The sequence below is a fragment of the Vanacampus margaritifer genome, chromosome 12 (genome assembly GCF_051991255.1).
Source record: "Vanacampus margaritifer isolate UIUO_Vmar chromosome 12, RoL_Vmar_1.0, whole genome shotgun sequence".
Taxonomy (NCBI): domain Eukaryota; kingdom Metazoa; phylum Chordata; class Actinopteri; order Syngnathiformes; family Syngnathidae; genus Vanacampus; species Vanacampus margaritifer.
In genome coordinates, this window is record NC_135443.1 from 2,144,575 (window position 1) to 2,168,067 (window position 23,493).

The following is a 23,493-nucleotide window of genomic DNA, read 5'->3' on the forward strand; positions in this document are numbered from 1 at the left end:
CGCGGATTTTCATCTATTGAGGGTGGGTCTGCAACCTATCCTCCCTCTTAAACGAGGGTTCACGTACACATTGAGATAGAAAGGAAGTCACAAATCATGACGAATACTGTACTGTTTTTAGGAAGTAACACTATGCCATCTGCTGGTAGATAGGATGCACTGCACTCAACTAAAATCTAATGCTCTGCATTCTCTTGTAAAAGGCCAAAGATTGACGTTCAAGGCTTCTACTAACTATGGTGTTATGTTTTAATTTCAATGTATTTGTAATGTTTTTTAAAAGTATATATCTATACAATTTTGTTATATTTTGCATTAGCATTTTTTAATGGTCTTATTTTAGTTTTTGTTTCTATTTTCTTTCTTTAATTTTTATTTTTACGATCGCCACTAGAGTGGAGGCTTGTCTTGTTTTTGATTTGGTTACATTTAAAAACATGTATGATTGTTTATTTTGATAGTATTGTCATCTTGATTTTTCTGTTTCTGTTTTCTTTTTGAACTTTTGCATCTACTGAACCGCATTGAACTCCTGGCAGCATTTTCTACTCGAGGACTCTTCTGTCAAGTGTGCAAGTCAACCTTGTGGTAAGGGGAATGATAATGATGATGATGATGATGATGATGATGATGTCATCCATACACTCCCAAAACTATGTCAAGTGGTGGTGTCAAGTTTTTTCTTTTTAATTCTAGTGTGTGTCGGTTTCGATCCACCTTCAAGGTGCTTTCCAGTTGAGAGTTGTCAAAAGGGTTCCCCCCTACCCCATGTGTGTCCCCGACACCTCATACCAGCACCAGAGGAAGACGCCCTGATTCTTTTTGAAGCTCTAGTGGGGGGAAAAAATTCGGTCAAAAAGTTACTTGCAGTGATTCTCAACCTTTTACACCAGTTAAAATTCATTTGCTGGTATTTTGTCTTCTTGTTACTTTTTAGCTTATTTTATTTTTGGTTACCTTTGTTTAAATTTTTATTGTTACATTTCTATTTAGCTTTTATATTTATTATAATTTAGTGTTTGCACAATACAATATAATTTTTCATTATTGTTTCTACAATTTGTTTTGTGTTTTGTTTGGTTGTGTTACTATCATCCCCGGTCTCCCCTAATATAATAAGCAATATATTTAGTAATATTTATGAAATAAGGGCTAGGTTCAGCAAATGGTAGAATGTTTTCTGAAAGGTTGATATGTGCATGATAAAGTTTGTTTTGCACAAGCTTTTATAGGTCAAACTTAGAAACAAAAACGTCAAAATATCTCAAAAACCTAATGTGCTAGGAAAAAACTAAAAAAAAAAATTTCTAATCTGTGCCAAAAATATCTTTGGGGGACATAAAGCTATTTATGATTAAAATTTGCTGTTGACCAATGTAATGCAATACATTTAATAAAGGAAAGAGAATGAATTAAGAAATATTAAACAATAACAATAATATAAATGATAAATTATATGATAGATAAAAAATAAAGATTTTTCAGTTCCATTTTTTAAAGGACAAAAACAACAAGAAACGATAAAGATAATGACACACAGCTGTTAAAAACAAAATAATATTGTCATAAGATGTTTTGAATATTACTATTATAATTGTATTATTGTTGTTGTTCGAGGAGTTATTTTTGTGCACAGTCAAGACAGCTCCGCCCGGGAGCTCCCCCTGGCGGCGCCTGGCGTAACAGCCGCCCGGTGTGAGGAAGGGAGGGAAGGGTGACTTGAGTGAGGGAGGGAAATATTTGGGTGGACGGAAAGTCCCAGCGTGGAAATCCCCTTGACTTGGGCTTTTTTCTCTCCCCCTCTTTCTTTCTTTTTTTTTTTTTAACTGTACAAGGTTTTAAACGCTATCGTTGGCGTCCACGCATGTACTCGTGAACAAGAGGGCTCGCTTAAGTGCGAGCGGTCCTCCCCCCAGCCCCCACCCCCTACACACGCGCGCACACACATACACACTACACACACAAAAATAGCTGCCGCGCCGCGGAGAGGAGAAGCTCGAATGGCGCGGAACGAGAGGACGAGGCTGCCGAGCATCCGGCGGCCTTTGTTGTAGCACCAGCCCCCGCGCACGTCGGACAGGTAAGCCCGACCCGACGGCGCGTCTCCTCGGCTCGGCTCGCCAGGCTAGTCCGAGGAGGTGGCGGTGGAGGTGGAGGTGGAGGTGTGGGCCCTCCTCGAGTCGGCGGAGCAAGCGGCTCACGACAGCCATTGTTTACAAAGACGTCACCCTCCACAGGCGAACGGGCAGTCGCGGGGGCCCTTGAGCCGACCAACGGTCGAATGTGAGCGGACGCTTTTCGGGGGCCTAGTCGGGCTGTATTGTTGTCGTCGAGGATTACGTCAGCCTCGTTGTCACTGACATGTACTAATGTGTGGTGCATGTCTGACCCCCTTCCCCCTTTTTACTCGCGCACCTGCCACAGTTGGCGACGTGAACCTAAACATGTATGACACAGGTGTCAAACGTAAGGCTCAGGGGCCACATTTTAGCCCCCTAAAGCAGTGTTTTCCGACCTTTATTGAGACGAGGCACCCATTTTGCGTTGGAGAAATGTCTCCAAAAGTATACTGAAATAATGATGATCTCGGTCACATCACATGTTGAATTGCTTATTGTGAAATGTGGGCCAGTTAAGTTGAACACAAAGCTATTGTTCAGTTGTATGTATTGTATAGGCAACAGGTGGCTCCACAGGTTTGCCTTTTAATGGAAAAACATTTCATCTTACTGTCTGTCACAATACGTTGTTAGTATAGATGGATGAACACAGATATATCTGGAATTAATGAATAATAATTTTTAGGGATGTCCTATACCACTTTTTACAGACCAATACGAGTACTGATTAGGGGTAGGCCGGGTCAAATATGGGTGCCGATATTTTTGCATTTTAACGAATATTGGTTAGCCTTTTTTTTTTTTTTTTTTACAAATCTGAAGGCCGATAAAGCTCGTATCTCACTGAGTGGCGAATGCATGTGAACTTTGTGAATTTTAGGTTTTCGTCAGGGTTTGTAAAATGTTGAAAATTATTGCAAAGATGTTCATGGACTGTTTTTACTTGCTGCAAACAGTTTTTCTTGTCGCAAAGAAATTTTGGAACATCGCTTTTATGAACCCTGACAAAACCCCTAAATTTGCTATGTTTTCAAGTATTCCTTTTTTTTTTAATGTATTTATTTAAAATTTCACTTTATAACTTTAAGAGATAAAGTACTGCCAATACTGGCAGCGTCCTGCGCTTTTTGTTTTTGTTAGAAATTAAAACAAAAAAGTTAAATTAAACTTTTCAGTTATGTTAAAATTTTGGAAAACTTTATTTGCTGTAGAAATTGGGGGAATGTCAACATCTTTGTCAGTTGCAATGTGTTTAAAAAAAAAAAAAGAGGCAAAAATCAGCTAATTTTTCTTTCTTTTAAAATCGACTTTTGTATGTACACATTTTTTTCTCTGTTGTAAAGTTTTAACAAACACAACAGGACAAATTATTTTAAAAGAGCTAGTATCGGTCAATTAAAATGACCGACTGAATAATCGTCAGGTAGTATTATTTTTCCACTAAAACGTTTTTATAATATGAGAAAACTAATGGTATAAGATAACAAATATAATAATGACACGTGTTAAAATAAGAGACAAGGTTTCAATGTTAACAAATATAATTATTAGAAAAGTACAGTATAGTATTTTGCTGAGAAAATACTTATCATGTATAAAATAAAAAGTCCTAAAGTTGGCTAGGAAAAAATTGTTGTTTTAAAAAAACAAGCAAAAAAAAACTAGTAAAGTTCTGAGACTGACAAAAACATTATGGGGAGTAAATGTTGGCTTTTACATGATGTGTGAAAAAGGCTGAAAGCTGTTAAATAACGTTACATAAAAATGTAATTTACTGTCAGCACAATGCATAACAAGCGTGCGGGAACTTTGAGATGACGTGTCAAGCAAACAAAGTTTGGCTGACTTTCCGACAACAGACTTTTGTTTGCACTCCCGTCAGCAAATTTACATCTGACGGGACTCCTGACTCGTCACCTGACTCGTCACCTCCAACTTCCTGTATGCTTTTTTTTTTTTTTTAAATGCTGTAACTTGTCATGACAGCTCATTTGAAAGAAACGCGCCTTTACAGTATACGACCATAAACTGAACACAAGAAATTGAAGTACTTGCGTTCTCGTGCTTGTCATGGCGGAAATTTGCATGTGGAGGATTTCCCTCCATGCAACCAGTGCCGCTTTGAAATGATACATCCCACTTTTTCTTAAATTATAGTATCAGTACTCGCCTGTCTCTAAAGGTAATTCATAAATAAAATATGAGAAAAAAAATCCCTTGAATAAATCCACTAAAATGTGACACCTGTGAACTGCTGCTAATCTATCTGCAATAGCAAAAACAGTACTGATACTGTCATGTATGTGACATCATAAAATGTCATCCAAGATGTTTTGACCGTAACGCAAAATTGCAAAAAGTGTGATGCTGATGATCCCAGTGTGTAAAAACAGCAGCGCATTGTGGGATTGCCCCCCCCCACCGAGCACAACGGGACACTGGAGCAACACAAACTAGAATACAAGGATCTCTTTGTGGATTACATTTGATTTAGTGGACAGATGATTGTGTTGGTGGTGCTTTCCCAAGCCAGCTATAAATTAACAGTCCAATTTAAAAAAAAAAAAAAAAGGGGGGGGAGGGGAATCTCCGGCTGTAGTTTCCCAGCAGACAAACCTCAGTAACAGTGACTCTCTCCTCCCTTCAAATCAAGATTCAAAACACACCTGTTGTTCCGGACTGCCTCTTGCACTTAACGTTTCCTGCCAGTCTTTCCTTTTACTGTATTGATTTTACGCCTTTTTATTTATTTATTAAATGATTTATGTATTTTATATTTTATTGTTATTTTTCTCTGCCCTCATTTTTCAGTGTTCTTGAGTGTCATGAAAGCTGCTGATAAATTAAATGTATTATTATTATTATTTTTTTTATTATTATTATTATTATTTTTATTATTATTTTTTTAACCGACTCCACCGTCTCCCCCCTGTTGCAGTTTCCGCCTTCCGCCGCCGGTTCCCGTTCCCCGCCGCCATGTCGCAGGGCCAGAACTTCCTCCCCAAGTTCCTGTTCGTGTCCAACCTGCTGAAGGCGGTGAAGATCCGCCAGCGGGTGCCCAACGACGTGGTGAAGCCGGTGGCCAGCAGCGGCCTCATGCACCACCTGCGCGGCATGCACCGCTACACGCTGGAGATGATCGCCATGAACCACTTTCCACAGGCCTTCCGCGAGGTGGTGCAGGCCGCCATCTTGGACCGGGCCATGCAGGCCTCGCTGGAGCAGGAGAAGAAGCTCAACTGGTGCCGGGAGGTGAAGAAGATGGTGCCCCTGCGGACCAACGGTAAGAACGATGCTTGCTGCGATTGTGTCTTTTCCATAAATGACTTTGATTGGCTGGAATCGGGTTAAGGGTTATCGCGCCACCTGCTGGTTTGGCGCCAAACGGGTTGCGTCATTGTTTCCCTATTTAGTAGATACATGGGTATTGTTGTGTCTCTTCCGCAAATTACTTTCTTTAGCTTTCTGGCTGACTGGAATCACGTTAAAGGTTATAGAACCACCAATTGCTTATTTTCCAAATCCAATGGTCATTGTTTTTTTTTATTGTTTTTTTTTTTTACATTTGATTCCCCCACTTTCCTGAAGTCACCAATATTGTTATTGTCTTTTGCGTGAAGTGCTGATTGGCTAGTAGAAAAATTAATCAATCAAACTTTATTTATATAGCACCTTTGATGCATTAAAATGCAAGTCAAGGTGCTAAACAATTAAAACATCCATAATACAACACCCTGCAAGTTCCATAGCAGCAGTGTTTTTTTTTTTTTTTTTTCAGATAAATGAGAACAAAAACAAGCAGTACTAGCATGGGTTGTTTGTGAGCTTCTATGTTGAGCTGGCCTTCTCGTCTAAAAATAGTATTACTCGTGCGGTACTCTATTGTTATTGTGTCTTCTCCAGAAGCAACCTTTTTCAGGTTACTGATCGACAAGCATCTGTTTAGTGGTTACATTATAGTAACCCCTGTTGCTTTAAAAAAATAAATAAATACAAAATGTTCATACATGATTACATGGTTTTGCTGAGCCTTTTCCAGTGTTCACTTTCTTCAGGTTTTTTTAATGGGCCTACCAGCAACTTTCTTTCCATCTGTATAATTCCCCTTATCGTTGAGACGGGCATTTTCCCAAAATGACTTTTGTCTTGCCGCCGATCGGCTACAAATGGACTAATTAGCCACTGTGACAAGTCAAGTTAGGAATTTAAACTCCTAAGAGTTTATAGTACGATAAGGAACTCAACGACGTCGTCGGCGAGTCAACTGTAGTCATGTTTTCGCAAAAAGGCGCGGAACATCCCGGCACGCGCGTTGTGAAGCGCGCTGGGGGAAACTCTGTGGTTTCACACCCTTTTATTTACAACTCCTTTTCGCCGCCTGTGCAGGAGGGGTGTAAATCTCACCGGTTCTTAAATAGATTTACGTCGCCGGGAAGATTTACGCCATCCCTCGCGCCGTCAGGTGTGTCACAGCCGGCTTGGCCTCGTTAAATCAAACGTGGCAGTAGTAAACCAAGCACAGCTGTCACGCGCTGTACAAAAGGACTCTATTTTTAGAGGAACTGTGAAAGTAGTGCTGGAGAACCTTTTGGATAAAGACCTTTGTGTATTGTTTGAAAAGCCTGGCGTGACGGTCATCTTGGGAGGTTCCATACTTCAAAAATGTTTTTCGGTGTCACCTTGGTAGCATGAAATGCAGATATGGGCATTTTACAAACTTGTCATTCGGCATCGCTCCGGCACCATTCTGTCATTGTCGGTCTGTCATTTTTCAAACTCAACCAAACTGTAATTGTCAGTCCGTCATTTGATTTTAATCATCCGTCCCATCATCCCCATTTTAGGACTGACAGACGAGAGGAGGGCATTCCGTCAGTACTGTCCGTCAGTCCGTCAACCGTTCCAAATGTTCTTCTTTTGCGAATATTGAGACGGGGTACGCGCCATAGAGATGTCATCCAGCAGGAATTTAAAAGACGACGACGACCAGGAAGTGGCTGCGCTGTGCGATGACGTAGTATGAGTTAATGAACCGTAGCGTTTCTTTGCTGTTTTCCATCTAAAATAGCATTAATATTCGCTTCTTTAATTAATTAATTCCAAAAAGATTTACGTTTCGTCGTTCCCCCAAACATACCTTACGTTATCGTCCGACATTGCTTTGGGACTACAAACGTACGTCTAATCCGGTCAACACGGGCAACGTGCATCCGGTTTTATCAGCGTTTCAATAGCCAAAATTCGCATCTTCCTTTTTTCGATATGCTTCAAAATCCACCCCCTCTGAGCGTAAAAAAACCTTTTTGCGAATTTGGGGTCTTTTTCCAATTTCTAGCGTTTCCATTCAGTTTTATTTTCACATTTCTTGAAAAATGGAATTTAAAAAAATGGGTGGATGGTAACCCCACTACTGTGTGTGGGCAAAGATGGAAGGGAAGTTTGCCAACATGTATCATGTCAGTTTTCATAAGGGTTAGCTTTTGATCAAAGAGATGCACCAAAAAGGAGCCGAAAATAAACAGTCCACCATTTTGGTTTGAAATAGCCATTTTGTTCAATTTCAGCACTTCCACTTTGACAAACTCCTCCTCCTCCTCCTCCTGCTACTAATTTACCCAAATATTAGGACTTGTCAATGCTAAATTTTCGTCAATCATTTTGATTATTAAGTGGGGCTGCAAGGGTCCGTTCATTGCTTGTAGCAGCTTTATGAACTGCATTGTGGGCCGTATTTAGCTGTTGGTTCGCCGCCTGCGCTAAAGGGGAAGCATCAACCCAAACTGGCGAAGGAGGAAGCAGAAATAATCTCACCTGTTTATCTCAAGCATCACCATGACAGCATCGATGAGGAACTCGTCCTGTGTGTGTGTGTAACACACTCGCTCACACCAGCTCATTTCCTCTTCAGAAAGCACCCTGAAGTTGACAAAACTTTCCTGGCCCCTCGCATGATGATGTCATCAAAGTGAGACGCACAGTCGCATGCCAGAGCTGGAAAGCTCGTCGAACTCTGAAACGTCCAGACGTGACATTCAGCAGAGGACGCACACTTACACACACATTAGATGTCTGCCGCTGAGTCACTGGAGCGTTGCGTGCGCGCGCACACACACACACACACACACACACAGTCCGTCAATGAGGCGCCAGCTGGGGAAGGTCATAACAATCACGGCTCTTCCACCCAATTTCCTGTCAATAGATACAACAAAAAACTAAAAACTAACTTCACAGACGCTGAGTAAGTTTTGGGGAGGCGGAGTCTTGTATGGGACTCGTAAAAATGTTTCAATCTTCTCCAGAGTGTACGCGTTATGCGTTTGCAAAATTGTATTGAGTTTTTCGGGCGTGCTGAGTCCCTCCCAAAAGAATAATAATAATAAGCACAACGATTCCAAGAGGTCGTATAGACCCGCCTTGGACATGCAGGCTTTTCCTGATAATTCAACATCGGGATTGTTTTCACAAAAAAAACACCTTCATCTGACGTTTGGTGGTTTCAGTGTGGCGCGGTTTTGACACTATAAGCGAAGGGGTGGGCATTTATTTTTTACAAAGGCGCAATGCGAGAAACTGGAACGGTTGTCGAGGGGCCACGTCAAAATGCCGACCAACATGTATTTATGGAAAGCATTAAATCTGCTAAATGTCTATGATGGTATATATATATCAGGGATGTGATTTTTCCGCTAATTCGCGGAATTCCGCTTTTTTTTATCCCCCCCCCCCCAAAAAAAAGTCCGATTTCTTTTTATTTTATTTTTATTTTTTTATAGTAGTTCATTGTGTATGCACATGACTCCGACAGATAACATCTTCTGCTATAACAAAGACATTTGTGGTATGCTCTAATATGAGTTACTTTTCATTTGGTCATGATACAATTATTTGTTCATGAAATTTGAACTCTTCAACATTATTTATGTGTTAACTTAGTAATCACATTAGTTAGATATGATGATATTCTCAGTGATAGTTTTTAAAAGCAAAGGCAGTCCAATGTTTTTGAATGTGACTAATTTTGAGTTGACTAAAACTGCCATTTTATATGGGATAGTTCAATATACATTGAAAATTTATGCTGTTGTTTTGTCTATTTCTTTGTCATGTGAGTGCATTGAAAGTACTTAAAAACACAGAAAACCCTGGACCTAGCTGGGTGCCAGCGGCCCCCAGACCCCCGGCTAAATTTTCAGATAATTTCACTTTGGTCAAATCACATCCCTGATATATATTGTAAGAAATAAAAATTTGAGGCAATCATTTAATTCACAATAACATATCACAACTTTATCAATGTATGATAATCTGCTGTTTTGTTGTGCTTTGAGGAAGTAGCTATATAAAGCTTGAATGTCACGTGAATAACTTCAAAGAAAAAAGTCCAAATATTAAAGTAATAAAACGCTGAATATTGTGGAAATAAAGCCAAAAATATTACAGGAAAAAGTCAGAATTGCTAGAGGGTAAAGTAACAGTTTAACAAATGTTACAGTCTTTGATTAAAATACAATACAGCCAACGTATTACAAGAAAATAGTAGAAATATTACATGAATAAAAAAAGAAGTGAAAATTGTATGAGAATAAAATTCCATTGTAGGTGTGGCCTGTTTCAATACTTTTGCTTGCACAGCTGCTGGCTTTTTCATTCTGACCACACGTAAAGTGTATCATGCAGACGCACACTCATTCATACGTGGTGTCAGTAATGATATCAACAGTGTTTCAAGATAAGGCGCCAGCCAGCATTCCGTCCCCCCCCCCCCCTCCCCGCCCCTCTCCCCCCGCGGAAAGTCCGGGGCCGGCTAAGTGCTGCGTTTGACGAGCTGGGATGAAGATGATGAAGAGCACAAGCTGGGAAATTCCTGTGTTTAGTGTGGCAACAACAAGGCTATGTGCATAATCTTTCACAATGACAGAAAGACCCAAGGAGGCGCCCAAGTCAGTGCAATGATGTAGTGTGTCTTGCGAGTGCACGACAAATGATTGGCACTGAACACGCCATGATTGTCTTTGATTGGTTGTTTTTCCTCGGGCAGGGTAATTTCTTGTTTCTCAAATTGTCCTCATGGGAAATGTGGTCTTCCTTCAGACATAACAATACCGCTTTTGTCTATATGGCGTCGACATCATCAACTTAAACTGAAAGTTCCTTAGTGTTGCTTTAAGACATGAGCAGCCACATGCACATGCGTTTTATGTTTTTATAAGTTACTTGGTATGGTATTTATTTGCCATGGTATCGTTTCAGAGTCAGAATGTTGGTATTGTGAGAACGCTAGTTTGGAGATAAGCCTGCAATGAAGATGTGTTTACTTTCACATGGCTTCTCATGGTTGACCTCTAAAGCAGAAGCGCTGCTCACTTTGTGCTTTCAGACATGCGAGCGTCATATAATCGCACAATCTAGCCCACAGCGCGGAAAATCCCCACGTTCCACCTTGCGTGTGCGTGCGTGTGTGTACATGCTCGTGTATTATGTACATGCAATATACTGTAATTATCTTTGCACTTTGGTTCTCAATGCACAAACTGCCTCAGGTAATATGTCTTTTATGTGCCTCACTGTGTTACTTTTCCATCATGCCGTTAATAAATGTATTAAAAAAAAGAACATTATAAGAATCAAGCAACAATTTAAACAAATATGGCATTTTTAAGAGAATGAAGGCAAAATATTATAACGCCAAAATCTAAATATTTGAAACAATGAAGTTGAGATATTACAAGAAAAAGTACACATTTAGCACACAAAAAAAAGACAACAAAGTCAATTTATTACTAAAATAAAAATATTACAAGAAAAGTTTAAATGTTAAAACTGTACAGTACAGTCAAAATATAAGAAAAAAAAGTTCTATTTCAACAAAGAAAAAGGACAATTTGCGAGAATAAATTTGCAAAAAGCAATTCTTGGGTAAAAATATGTATACAAATGTTATATTGTAAATATTATATGTATAAAAAAAGTTATCTAGTCAGAGTACTTAACTGGAATTTGCCATTATTATTTTTTTTTATATTGTTTAAGAATAAAGCCACAAGATTAAATCCTTAAAAAAACAAACAAAAAACACATAAATATCATATGTTAGTGGGGAAAAAAAGTTAAATAAATGAAATAAAGTTAAAACTTCAAAATAAAATTCTGACTACAATAAAAAAAAAAGAGTCAGTTCAGCAACAAGTGAAAAAGTTAAGTTTAAATATAAATTATTTGAAAGTCCCCCTTTTTTAAAAAAAATAAATAAATAAAATAGCAGCTTCTTCTAATATGTCACTCACCATATTCTTGCAACTTTCCTTTCCTTTTCTTGTAGCTATTTTATTTATTTCAAGCCAATACTAATTTGTAATGTATGAATTTTGTGTCTGGCTAAAACACAGAATAACATAATGCGGTATGAATTTGCTTTTTTGTTTGTGGGCGTGTGTTTGAAGGAGATGGCAACTGTTTGCTGCACGCTGCCTCCCAATACATGCTGGGTGTCCAGGACACGGACCTGGTCCTCCGGAAAGCCCTCCACGGAGTTTTGAAAGACACGGACGCTGGCGTCTTTCGGGCACGCTTCCAAGCTGAGCTTCTGCACTCTCAAGAGTTCACCCAGACGGGCCTCCGATACACCACCACGGTGAGAAGCCAGGCTTACCCCTGTCAAAACCATTAACAGTCGTTCATTATGTTCAGTAAATCGATAAATTGCCATTCATGTGTTGCACGGTTTACAGAACTGGGAGGACGAGTGGGAAAAGATCGTAAAGATGGCGTCTCCGGTCTCCAGTAGCAACGGCCTCCAGTTTGATTCGCTGGAGGACATTCACATCTTCGTCCTCTCCAACATCCTCCGCAGACCCATCATCGTCATCGCAGGTGCACGCAACAAATTCAACAAACAACAACAATCCACTTGCCTTGATTCAGTCTTTGGGGACTACCTTAACCTGGAGAAGGGACACAGAAATAATGGGGGGGAAATTGCTAACACATTGTTATTTTTGTATTGACGTCTTGACAGTAACTTAAAAAAAAACGTAGGCAATTATGCTAGTGGACTAACGACATGCATGTGTCTGTCTACACTGTACTATACACATCGGGATAAAAAAAAAAAAAACTTCTTACAAATATGTGTATAAAAAGGATTTTTTCTTTTTGTTTTTTTATGAAAATGTTGTCCAAATATTTCAAGAATAAAGTTCCGGTTAAGGGATAACAGTTTAGTACTACAAGAGAAATATTGATTTACATTACAAGAAAAAAAAGTCTTTAAGTTTACATCAATGTGTTTGGAGAACAACATTACAGTTTAAGTACAAAGATGTACAAAGAAGTAGAAATATCAAAACTAGTATGGGTTGCTAAAAATAATAATTTGGACATAAAATCTCAATTTACTCTTTGTATCAATTAAAAAAGTTTTGATTTTAAGTAAAATAAAATCATTCATATATATATATATATATATATATATATATATATATATATATATTTACATATGTGTATATATATATATATATATTTATATATAATGAAGTGAAAATATTCTGAAAGAAAACTGGATGAAAGGGGAAACGAAGCACAATTGACAAGAAAAAAAATATTACTCTTTGGAGAATAAATTCTCAAACTACAACAAAAAAAAGTTTGGATTCAAACCAGACTTGTCTTATATTATTTTACTATAAAAATGTAGTCAGATGAATTTGCATAGACAGCCAAAGGAAGTTAGCTGGTGCTTTGTTTGGGGGACACTGGACTGTTCTGAAAAGTGATTTTCTTCATCAACAGACCAGGTGCTGAGGAGTTTGAAATCGGGTTCGTCCATCTCCCCCCTCAACGTGGGCGGGATTTACCTCCCGCTGCACTGGCCGCCGGCCGAGTGCTACAAGTACCCCATCGTGCTGGGCTACGACTCGCAGCACTTTGCGCCCCTCATCACCATCAAAGACAGCGGCCCTGGTAAGGACAAGCGTTGAATATTAGTCATGCCCCTGAACCACCCCATTAAAATAAAACAACAAAAATGCATCACCCTATTCAAAAATACCAACATGTATAAAATAAAATATTGTGTTCTATTGCTATAAAATAAAATGGAACCAACCAAAAGAAAGATTAGCGTCTCTTCTTTCATCAGGAATAAAGTACATTTCTATCTGTTTTCGTTTTGCAGCAATTAGCATTAGAATATAGCCAAGTTTCATCATTATTCACGAATATGAAAACACAGGCAAAGAGCTTGTTGCAAAATGGCCCTAGTTGGTCTCTTATACTTTGCTACCACCTGCTGGCCGTTTTTGTAATAACTACCATTCTCAAAGGCTATATCAAAGCCTTCTCTATACTCTAGCATAAATAAACATAAAAAATGTTTAAATACGTCTTTGGGAGCATTGTAATATTTAAAATAGAACGTACTTTTACGTTTTTGGGAGTAAATGAGTTGAATGAGAAACTGAGCCACCCTTCAGTTTTAAAAGTTTTCCGTAATTAGTCTTCATTCCCGTTTTGTTTTCCTGCTGAAGAAATCCGAGCCGTGCCGCTGATCAATCCCGGCCGAGGAGGCTTTGAAGAGCTGAAAGTGCACTTCCTGATGGAGAAGGAGCAGCAGCTGAAGGAGAGGCTCCTTAAAGACTACATGCTGCTCATCGAGATCCCCGTCATCGGATTGGGATACGACGCTACACGCATCATCAACGCCGCACGGTACTTTTCGTTTTGGAAATCTTTTAAGGATTAATTCATTTTAAGGACCACCATTTCAACAAGTTGCAACTCCTGAGAAAAGTGCCTTAAGTTTCCAAGAATATAAGAGTAAGAACCCATGAAAAATAGAAATCGGGCATGTAGCGAAGGCGCAATTTTTGAACCACATTCTCAAAATTGTGTATAGCATCATAAAAAAAAATGGTGATATCAATCATTGAAAAACTCCTTATCGTCCAAAAGGTTGGACGAGGGCAACCTGCCGGAGGACATGAACCTGATGGAGGACTACCTGCAGCTGGTCAACCACGAGTACCAGCGCTGGCAAGAGGACAAGGAGCAGGCGTGGGCGGCCCAGCCCCAACGCCCGCCACCCTTCTCCGTCTCGCAGCTCTCGCTCATCGAGATCCGCTGCGCCACGCCGCGCTGCACATTCTACGTGTCGGTGGACACGCAGCCGCACTGCCACGAGTGCTTCGAGAAACGACAGGCTACGATTCCCGCCGGCGCTGGAACTAGGATAGAAGGCCTGGTGCACACCAAGGGCGGCGGCGGCGGCTCGGACAGCAGCGAGGGCAGCTCCAGAGGGGGGCGGAGCAGCAGCCCGCCGTCCTCCTCGTCCAGCCGGGTGGTGGTGCTGTCCAGCCCATGCTCGGCCCCGCCCCCCACCGCGCCCAGCCTCAGCCTGTACAGCGAAACTCACGCCATGAAGTGCAAAACCCCCGGCTGCCTCTTCACCCTCAGCGTTGAGCACGACGGACTCTGCGAGCGCTGTTTCAACGCCAGGCAGAACCAGGCGCCGCCGGGATCGGGAATGGGCCCCGATGCCGTAGCCCCGCACGCCGTTGCGGCACAGGCTCCCGGGTGGAACCAGTGGGGGCCCCGCGAGGTGGAGACGGAGCGCTGCAGCATGTGCAGGCAGGAAGCCTTTCGGATATTCAACGGGCTGTGTCCACCCTGCATGCAGAGGCAGCAGGCTCCGGAAGCGGGCGAGCCGCAGCCCGGCAAGCCCAGGACTGAGGCCTCGTCTTCGGCTTGGAGCCAGCCGAGGGACCCCGAGCGGCCGTGCCTCGCCCTGACGCCGGGGCACGCCTCTGCCTGGCAGGTACCGCTTGCCCGGCCTTGCAAACGATCCGGTTGCCAGTTCTTTGGGACGCCGGAGAAGTTGGGTTTCTGCACTATTTGCTACGTAGACTATCAGACCAACCACCGTAAGTTATTTTCCCTTCACGCAGTTCGTCATCAGTCATTCCTTCTTTCCATTTTCAATTGGTAATCGAAAATCAAGAAATGAAAAAGTGTGTGAATATTTTATTTATCATTGTATCAGGGCAAAAAAATGTCATTGAGATAAAAAAAAAGCACAATTTACAAGAAAAAAATATATTTACTATTTTCTGAACAAAATGTCAAACTACCAAAAATGTTTTGATTCAAAGTAAAAACGTGACAATGAAGTTGCATGCTACATTTAAAAAAAGTTAGTGTTTTTGAAAAATAAAGTCAAAATATTACAAGAATGTTGTGGTTGAGAAAAACATGTTTTTTGTTTTTAAATATATACATTTTGTTAAAAAGTAAATTTTAATTCAAAATTAAAAAGTTAATTATAAAGTAATTTGTTTTAGAATAATAAAATAAAACAAAAGTAAATTTGATTTCAAAAAAGTCCAAATTTGATGAGATTAAATCAACATTCGCAAGAAGAAAAGACTTCATACTTCAAAAATTAATTCTCAATTTAAAAGTTAACATTTTAATGGACGGGACTGAATTGGATTTTAATAAGACTTACAAGTGGCCTAACGTAAGAGTCTTTCAAATTGAGCCATTGCTTCCTTGATAGTTTTTTTCCTCTCTTGCAAAACAAGCCAAAATTTCCGATACCCCATTGCTTAAGTGAAAGTTAAAAGATATGGTGCAATCAAGGTGCAGTAATACCCTCGACCGTGGGCAAGGAGAGCCACAGATGCCTATGAAGGTTAAGAAGTTTATTAAACGGTGACAAACATACAGACAAAAAATGCGCACAAGGACCAGTTTTGACTCCAGCACCTGAAGCTAATCACTAGGACACACTTTTTGAAGGCACGCATTCAATATACAAAAGCTACAGTATGTACTAGAATTATACTTTACGAAACTTGTTACTTTAAAATTCTCCTTTATTATGGTTTATTGTTTTTCATATAATACAGTGCTATTTTTCCTAATCAAGGTCTGTATTCATTTTGTTGGGTTTAATGTGGACCTTAAAGTTTGATAATAAGCATTAGTAATGAAAAGTCACTTTTAATTTTTTTTTCATCTTCAATCTCCAAAATGAAAAAGTAAAGAAGGAACGATACGCATCTCATCATCGTCCGTTCACATGATTCAAAACTTTGCGTGTTCCCGTTCCAGACCTGACACCTCCTCCCCCAGCCCCGGCACAGGGCCGGCACGGCGTGGAGGCCGGCTTCCAGAACGCCACGCGGTGTCGCGGGCCGGGTTGCGGCGCGCTGGGCAAGGCCATGCTGGAGGGCTACTGTGACAAATGTTACGTCAAAGAGCAAAGCGCACGGCTCAACCAGGCGGCGCATCGCACGCCACACTCCCCTCCCCCTGTCGTGGTAGGTGCCACTTCCTCTCATTTAGACCAGGTGTTTTTTGTAAATAGTCAAATCCATTTTTATTTTAGACCATTTATTTATTAAAGTATGTCATTAAAAAAAAAAAAAATTGTATACTGTATGTACCGCTTTTTTTTATTTATTTATTTATTTTGTCGACCCCAAAAATTCTTAAATTTACAAATTAGCTAACCCCCAAAAACCACCTAAACACAAAAAATTACTACCGAAAACAATACAATATATTTTTTTCTTTTCTATTTTCTTTCTTCTTTTTTATTAATGGAGGGACCACTCCTGTGCAATTAATCGAAATTCATTCAATTTCAATTTTTACAGTCCACAATTACAAAATCAACATAATTGTAAAAAAAATACAAATTTTGGAGTTGTTTAAATTTATACATTTGCACCTTTTTATTTTAAAACTACTAATTAAATTTTTAATTTAATACATTTTGTTTCATCCCCAATCATAGTGTTTCAAAGAATTTTATTTGTCTTAATAGTTTTTATTTGTTTTATTTTATCTAAACATTTTCTTGTTTTGTACCAAAAAATAAATGATTGTCCTAATGCACATTGCATATGCTGCACTCCAACTTCAAGTTTTCGCCAATATAAATAAATATATATTATTATAAATTCAGTTTGATCCAAAAGGAACTTACATAATTATAGTGTTTCTATTTTTTTTTTTTACTTGGTCTTAATATTTTTAAATACTTAACTCTTTGACTGCCAAAAACGTTAAATAACGTTTAGTAAAATCCTATGGAGGAGTGCCAAAGACGTTAAAAGACGTTTGTTTCAAAACAGAGGTGAAACTAACCATTTTCTATTGTGGATTACTGAAAAACGGAATAAGGTAGAAACAAACTTTTTTTTTCTGATGAAAGATGAGAGTCCAATCTTTTTTGGTAGTATGTGTGTTTCCATAGTCCAAACACATAATTTTCTATGGACCTTGAAAGATCAGTCAAAATGCTTAAAATCGGCTGGCACCCACGGCATCCCTTTTCTGAAAACGTCTGGCAGTCAAAGAGTTAAACATTTTCTTGTTTTGAATAAAAATTTCAATTATTGCCGAAATAATGGTGATTTTTATTTTATTTTATTGGGCTCAGGCCACAAGTCTTGCCTACCCCTGCTCTGGTCTTTATTTAATTTTGTGAGCTTACCTTCCACCATTTGTCGTGTCGGCCCCAACAGCGCGAGCGAGCCACCAAACCCCGATCCACGCAGCAATCGCAGACGCAGACGCAAACGCAGACGCAGACGCAGTGCCGGCGGAGCGGCTGCAGCAACGTGTCTCCGGGCTGCACGGACCTCTGCCCCGAGTGCCACACGCGGGGGGGCCAGGGGGTCAGGGACGCCGGCCGGCGGGCGCAGGCGCCCAAGGAGAAGTCCAAGCAGCGGTGCCGGACGCAAGGCTGCGACCACTACGCCAACCAGGAGAAACAGGGCTACTGCAACGAATGCGACCACTTCAAACAGATCTACCGCGGATGAACGCCAAACTCCTCTCTCGTACTAACTAACCAACCAACTAACTAACTAGCTAGTGACTAACTAGTAACCGTATGGCCTGAAAATCACCCCCCCCCCACAAAAAAAAGCCCACATATTGCCCTTCCCTCCCTCGTGTAGAATGTGAGAGTGCGCGTGTGCACGTGGGGGGATAAGCGAGTGTGTGCGTGTGTATGTGCGCGCAGTAGACATGGCCTCTCACAATACCTCTTTGTGCAATTATGACCATCCGACGAGCTGCGGCCGCACGTGTACAAAATGTATTTAGAGGTTACCTGCCCTCTCGTGCCGGACGCAATGATTGTACGTCAACCGGAATCAGCCGACTTTTTTTTATTTATTTTTTTAGCTTTCTAGACCATTGTTTCCCAACCAATAGTGAGAAGCGATTGAGCCCTGCTGTCTAAAGATGAGATCTATATAAATGCGACAAAGCACTACTTTTGTTAAGTGAAACCCTTAGTTCCTTGGCAGAACATGCAATAAGAAGTGTTTAAAATGATCAATAAACGGATTTTGTTTGTTTGTTTGACAGCGAGCCACAAATATGCAGAGCACTGTAAAGCGAGCCCTGCGGAACACCGCAAGTAATTGACCATCCGCAAAAAATGTTTCAACTAAATACATGACATACTCTGATCCCCGAAATACATGATCATTTCAAACTCCCCTTTAAATGGCTAACGTTATTTGATTTAGAAAAAAAAATGGACCAGAAATGCGCATGTTCATGCACGGTCAGTAAAGACTTGTACTAACCCAGACTAAAGTTAGCGCCTCTCTGACATACAAAATGTTTCTCTTAATCAAGATGTATCACTTAATCGAGATGCATCATCAGCATACTTGACACCAATTACTGCTTTCTTGTCAGCAAGGGCTTTAGCACCATCGTGTGGCATCTTAAGGCGTTACGGAAAGATAAGATGATCAACTCTATTATTAGTAGTGAACAAAATGTTGTAAAATTGGATAAAACACTCATTTGTGGTTGGGAATCACTGTTCTAGACCAAAGCCAAGGATTTCTAGCCCCCGTCTGTCCTTCCGTCCGTCTGTCTTAGCATTTGTTCACCAGGGAACGAGAGAGAGTGGGAGAGTTACAAACCAATCAAAATTGTCCCCAACCCCTTCAATGTTCTTGCCAAAAACAAAAAATAAACAAACAAAACAAGCTCTTACAATCAATATAGTGTGATCTCATCTTCCACGGGTCATTTGAGGGAAATCCGTCTTTGTATATGTTACCGTCGCTCATGCTAAACAAATTCACGGTTGTCCAAACATACATGGGTGTTTTTCCGGAAAAGTATATTTTCCAGCCATTGAGGTCTCGGAAATGCACTTTTTTTAAGGAAAGGCTGACCAGGGTAGAGATTTGCCAAAAAGTGGCTTTTCTCCTTTGTATGATGTCACATTTAAGGGGCGGGCAGCTCACGCAATGTACTTCAATTCATTGTTGAATTTGAATTCCTCTTTTCTCAATTTTCCATAGCGGACATCATATTCTTAATTTGGCTCATTGTTTCAAGACACAGTTAACACAAAAAATATGTTTATGGTATTTACAAAGAAAAAAAAATCTGTGAAAATAAAGTTATACTCACTGCCAATAATAAATTTGTCGTAATCTCAGGAAAATAGTCGTAATTTTACGCAAATAAAATTGCTTTGTAAAATTGTCATTTTAGGTGGGGGGAAAAAAGTGAAGTTATAGTTTTTGAAAAATAAAGTCGGAATTTCAAGTGAGTGAAGTTGCAATCTTACGTTTTTGGTTTCAAATATAGTTTTTTACAAATTACATCAAAATGATGATGCTGTTCACATGTTTTTTTCCTTACAATTTTGAAAACCTTTTTTTTTTTATTATTATTATTTTTTTTATTAGCACTGAGTTTTAAGATTAATTATTATTATTATATCAAATTATTTTCTTGATTGATCTAATATTAATTTCTTAAGACAAAACAAAAACTTTGTTCTCATGAGTGTGACTATATTCCGCAAAAAAAAAGCAACTTTACGACTTTTTCCTCACATTACGACTTTGCCATTATTTTCCGTTACCAATTCTCAACGCAGCTCGATTGGATTCCTTTGCCCGTCCCCACATCTCACGATCTCCTCGGAAACTTGATTCAACTTCACTTAATCTCCTTTTATTTTGCGCCGTGCCAGCGCATCAAATCTACCTTCCCGCTATCAAACTTTAACAAGTTTCATGCTGACAGAGATTGAATCTAAATGCACTTAGCGTGGAGGGCCCGGTGGGAAATGTCATTTTCTGTAACCCCCCATGTACGTTTGGACTGATGTTGAATATTGAAGCGTGCGAGACAGACAGGGCAGGCCCCTGCTGGTTGTGCTTCTCCGCGCGCACAGAGCCTCTCCATTGTAGCCAGTGGAGACTCCATTCAGCATTTACGTTCTTCTACCTTCTTCAAGCCCCGATTACAACGGATCAGTTGCCTTGAATGTTCCTTTTTTTTTTTTGTTGCCTGTTTACGGACCACTTGAGCACCTATACGCAGACCATATGCACATACGCACATGCGCGCACACCATTTGATTGCCTACTTGGTCCGGCACAATGTATCTGAATGTGTTTGTACTGCTGCTGCTGTAACAGCACGGTATTGTATTGGGGCTGATCCTCCAGACGTTTTTGCCTTTAAGACGGACCACAGGGGCCTGATCCCCACGTCAGCGCTCCCCATTTTTCTTTTTATTATGATATCAACCCTCCTGTTATGCCGTGGGGCATTTAAAAACAAGAAGGTACTTTTTGACACGCAAAACAAGTCAATGATCCTCTTTTCAAAATGTTGACGCAAAGTAATTTTTCGGAAGCTAATCATGCTTTAGTGTTATACATTTCCCTTTGTGGTAAGTTTTACGGTAAGCGTGACAAATGATTACGGTTCAACTTGGCAAGTTTCACATTTGAACTTCCTTTAAAAAAACCTTTCAGACTTTCAAATCCTCAAACTTTTTAAAGACTTCATTTTTTTTTTTTTTTTAATTATTATTAAAGTATTACAAAAGAGCAGCGTACTTGCGTACCGAGCAATTTTATTTTATAAGACACAAAAGCCAGTGATCGGAAGAAATTGCTTCGTTTTGTCTTTTTGCCTAATGCCAAAGTTAAATTTAGTTTTGGTTTTGATGTCTTATTGTCACATTAAAATGTGAACTTTTACTGTAATAATGAGATATAAACAATCTCCATTGGGATTTTTTCCCCCATTTTTCGAATCATTACACTCAAATTGACCCCAGAAGTAACAAACTATATTTTTATCCTGGGAATTGCACCTAACAGGAGGGTTGAAGTGCATTTGTGAATATGGATCTGGGTCCGTGCTGTAGGACCTTCCGACCTAATGCCTCATCTTTAAAACACACTCATACACACACTGAAAACACACACACACACGTGCGTCGCAAAACTGACATTCCTCTTTTATTTTTTTACTAGGGGATTTTTTTTGTTAGTTCCAGATGTATTTTAATACTAGCTTTGATTTCTTTTTTTTGGTGTTGTTTCTTTGCCAAAATAATGTACATGTGCCATCAAGCGCCAAACGGTTGTTGTTATACCTCCTTAAAAATGGCCGCCTCGGACAAGCCAGACACGGCAGCGCTTTTTGTTTGATACAGTGGAACGCCCCAATGTCACACACCCCAAAAGTAAAATCATTTGAATTCACAATAGGCTTTTTTTTGTTTATTTTTGTGGGAAAATTTTGTTCCTTGTAAGGTCTTGAAATAATTGTGAATGCAAATGTGACCAATATATAACTGAAAGTGTGATGGCTAGCAAGGTCCGTCAAAAAATAGTGCGAATTAAGAATGTATTTAAATCCAAATGGCCCTAAGTCTTTATAAATGACACCAGTTACATTCACAATTGTAATTTTACCTAACAGATGCTAGGTAGCATAGTGGCTAACCGCTAAGCATGAAAATGACCCCCAAAAAAGTCATTCTTTGCTTTCATCTTCAAAGGATGAATAGTTTTGCTTCACTGTAGTTTCAACCATTGCTGTATATTTTCTGAATGTATCTTTTTAAAAATTTGTCATTTTTGCGTTGCTTAATATTCTAAAATGTACATTCACAATCATATTTTTACCAAGCAAATGCTAACGTTGCTAGCAAAGTGAGTTAACTTGAAAATGATGGCTACTGATTACTTTAGCTGTCCATTTGGTGTTTGCCAGTCATCTGAGAAATTTAAGAGTATTTCACTTTTAAACGACAGCGACCATTTGATCAAGCACACGCTAACATAGATAGCATAGTTGCTAATGGGTAGCATAAAAATGGCCCGTTTTCTAACAAACTGTAGCCATTTTCAAAGGCTACCTAGTTTTATTTTAGTTTTTTTATACATACATTTTCTTCACAAATAGTTTGAATGTTTTTTTTTTATATAAAAAAAACTTGTTGTAGATAGTCTCAAAATAAGCTTTTTGCAATAATTTCACCAAGCTAACATTCATAGAGGCTAATTGTTAGCATGAAAATTGGCCACAGAAGCTATTTGTAATTTCCTCAAAATTTGATCACAGTGGCTTAATTATGGAAATATTCACAACATATTTTGCCAAGTATAGGCTAACGTAAAGCATAATGGCTAAAAACGAAAGAAGCTTCGTAACAAATGACACACTTGATTGTTTGTCTTGAGTTTTGCTTTATTTCAGTAGTTTCGTCATACAGTCGGGAACTAACTTCTCCACTTTTATGAGTTAAAAATGTAATTATTAAAAACACCTTTTAGGTTGTATGATGTCCACAGAGTGGCTTCTGTAATGGATTAGTTGGCTTCACATCATTTCTTTTTTGTTTTTGTTTTTTTTGCCCCGCATCATTTCTTTTTTTTTTTTTCTTTTACAGGAGAAACTAACCCTAACCCCGCATCATTTCTAATGCCAGGCAAATCATTTTTGGCCTGAATTGCGTTTGACTTTGGCGGTTGCACTGTATCAGCCCCGATTGGCGGCTCTTGGGCCACACCAGCCGAGTGTCGCGTCCAGTCTGCCCTTCCGTGTGCGGCCCAAGTCTGCCTTCACGTTCAAGTGTAGTGTGCGTACACTATAGATCTCCGTGTGCTTTAATGGCCTCCACACCCACCTTAATCCAACCAGTGTGAGGAGGGAGGAAAAAAAAAGGACTTTCACTTTGGGATGTGTAACAAATCATGCAAGTTTTTCTTTGTGGGACCTTTCGACAGTGGAGTATTGAATGGAGCAAGAGAGAAAAACGAAAGCCTGGTTTTATTAAGTATTTATTCATATCAAGATATCTGTATTGTGATTCAATAATTATTTATATGTTGTCCTGAAATGAATTATTTTTATTAAGAAATCACAAATCTGTCTACTGTGTTTTTTTTAACGCGTGGCCTCATTGTTGCACTCTTCTTGCATCATGCTAGTTTTAATAAATGATAGTCGTGATGAATAATACATATCAAAATGGGCATAGGAGAGTAATGTGCCATGCAATATCCTCTTC

General features: G+C 39.5%; 1 protein-coding gene across 1 annotated transcript; it reads left to right on the top strand.

Moving 5' to 3' along the window:
- The first annotated feature begins 1,755 nt into the window (after positions 1 to 1,755).
- On the top strand, positions 1,756 to 23,350 carry tnfaip3 (tumor necrosis factor, alpha-induced protein 3). The gene is made up of 9 exons (XM_077582349.1): positions 1,756 to 2,080; positions 5,059 to 5,403; positions 11,564 to 11,754; positions 11,852 to 11,993; positions 12,912 to 13,082; positions 13,649 to 13,829; positions 14,073 to 15,040; positions 16,233 to 16,441; positions 17,654 to 23,350. The coding sequence occupies exons 2-9, from the start codon at positions 5,097 to 5,099 to the stop codon at positions 17,951 to 17,953; spliced, it is 2,469 nt and encodes an 822-aa protein (XP_077438475.1). The 5' UTR covers positions 1,756 to 2,080; positions 5,059 to 5,096; the 3' UTR covers positions 17,954 to 23,350.
- The last annotated feature ends 143 nt before the right edge of the window (positions 23,351 to 23,493 follow it).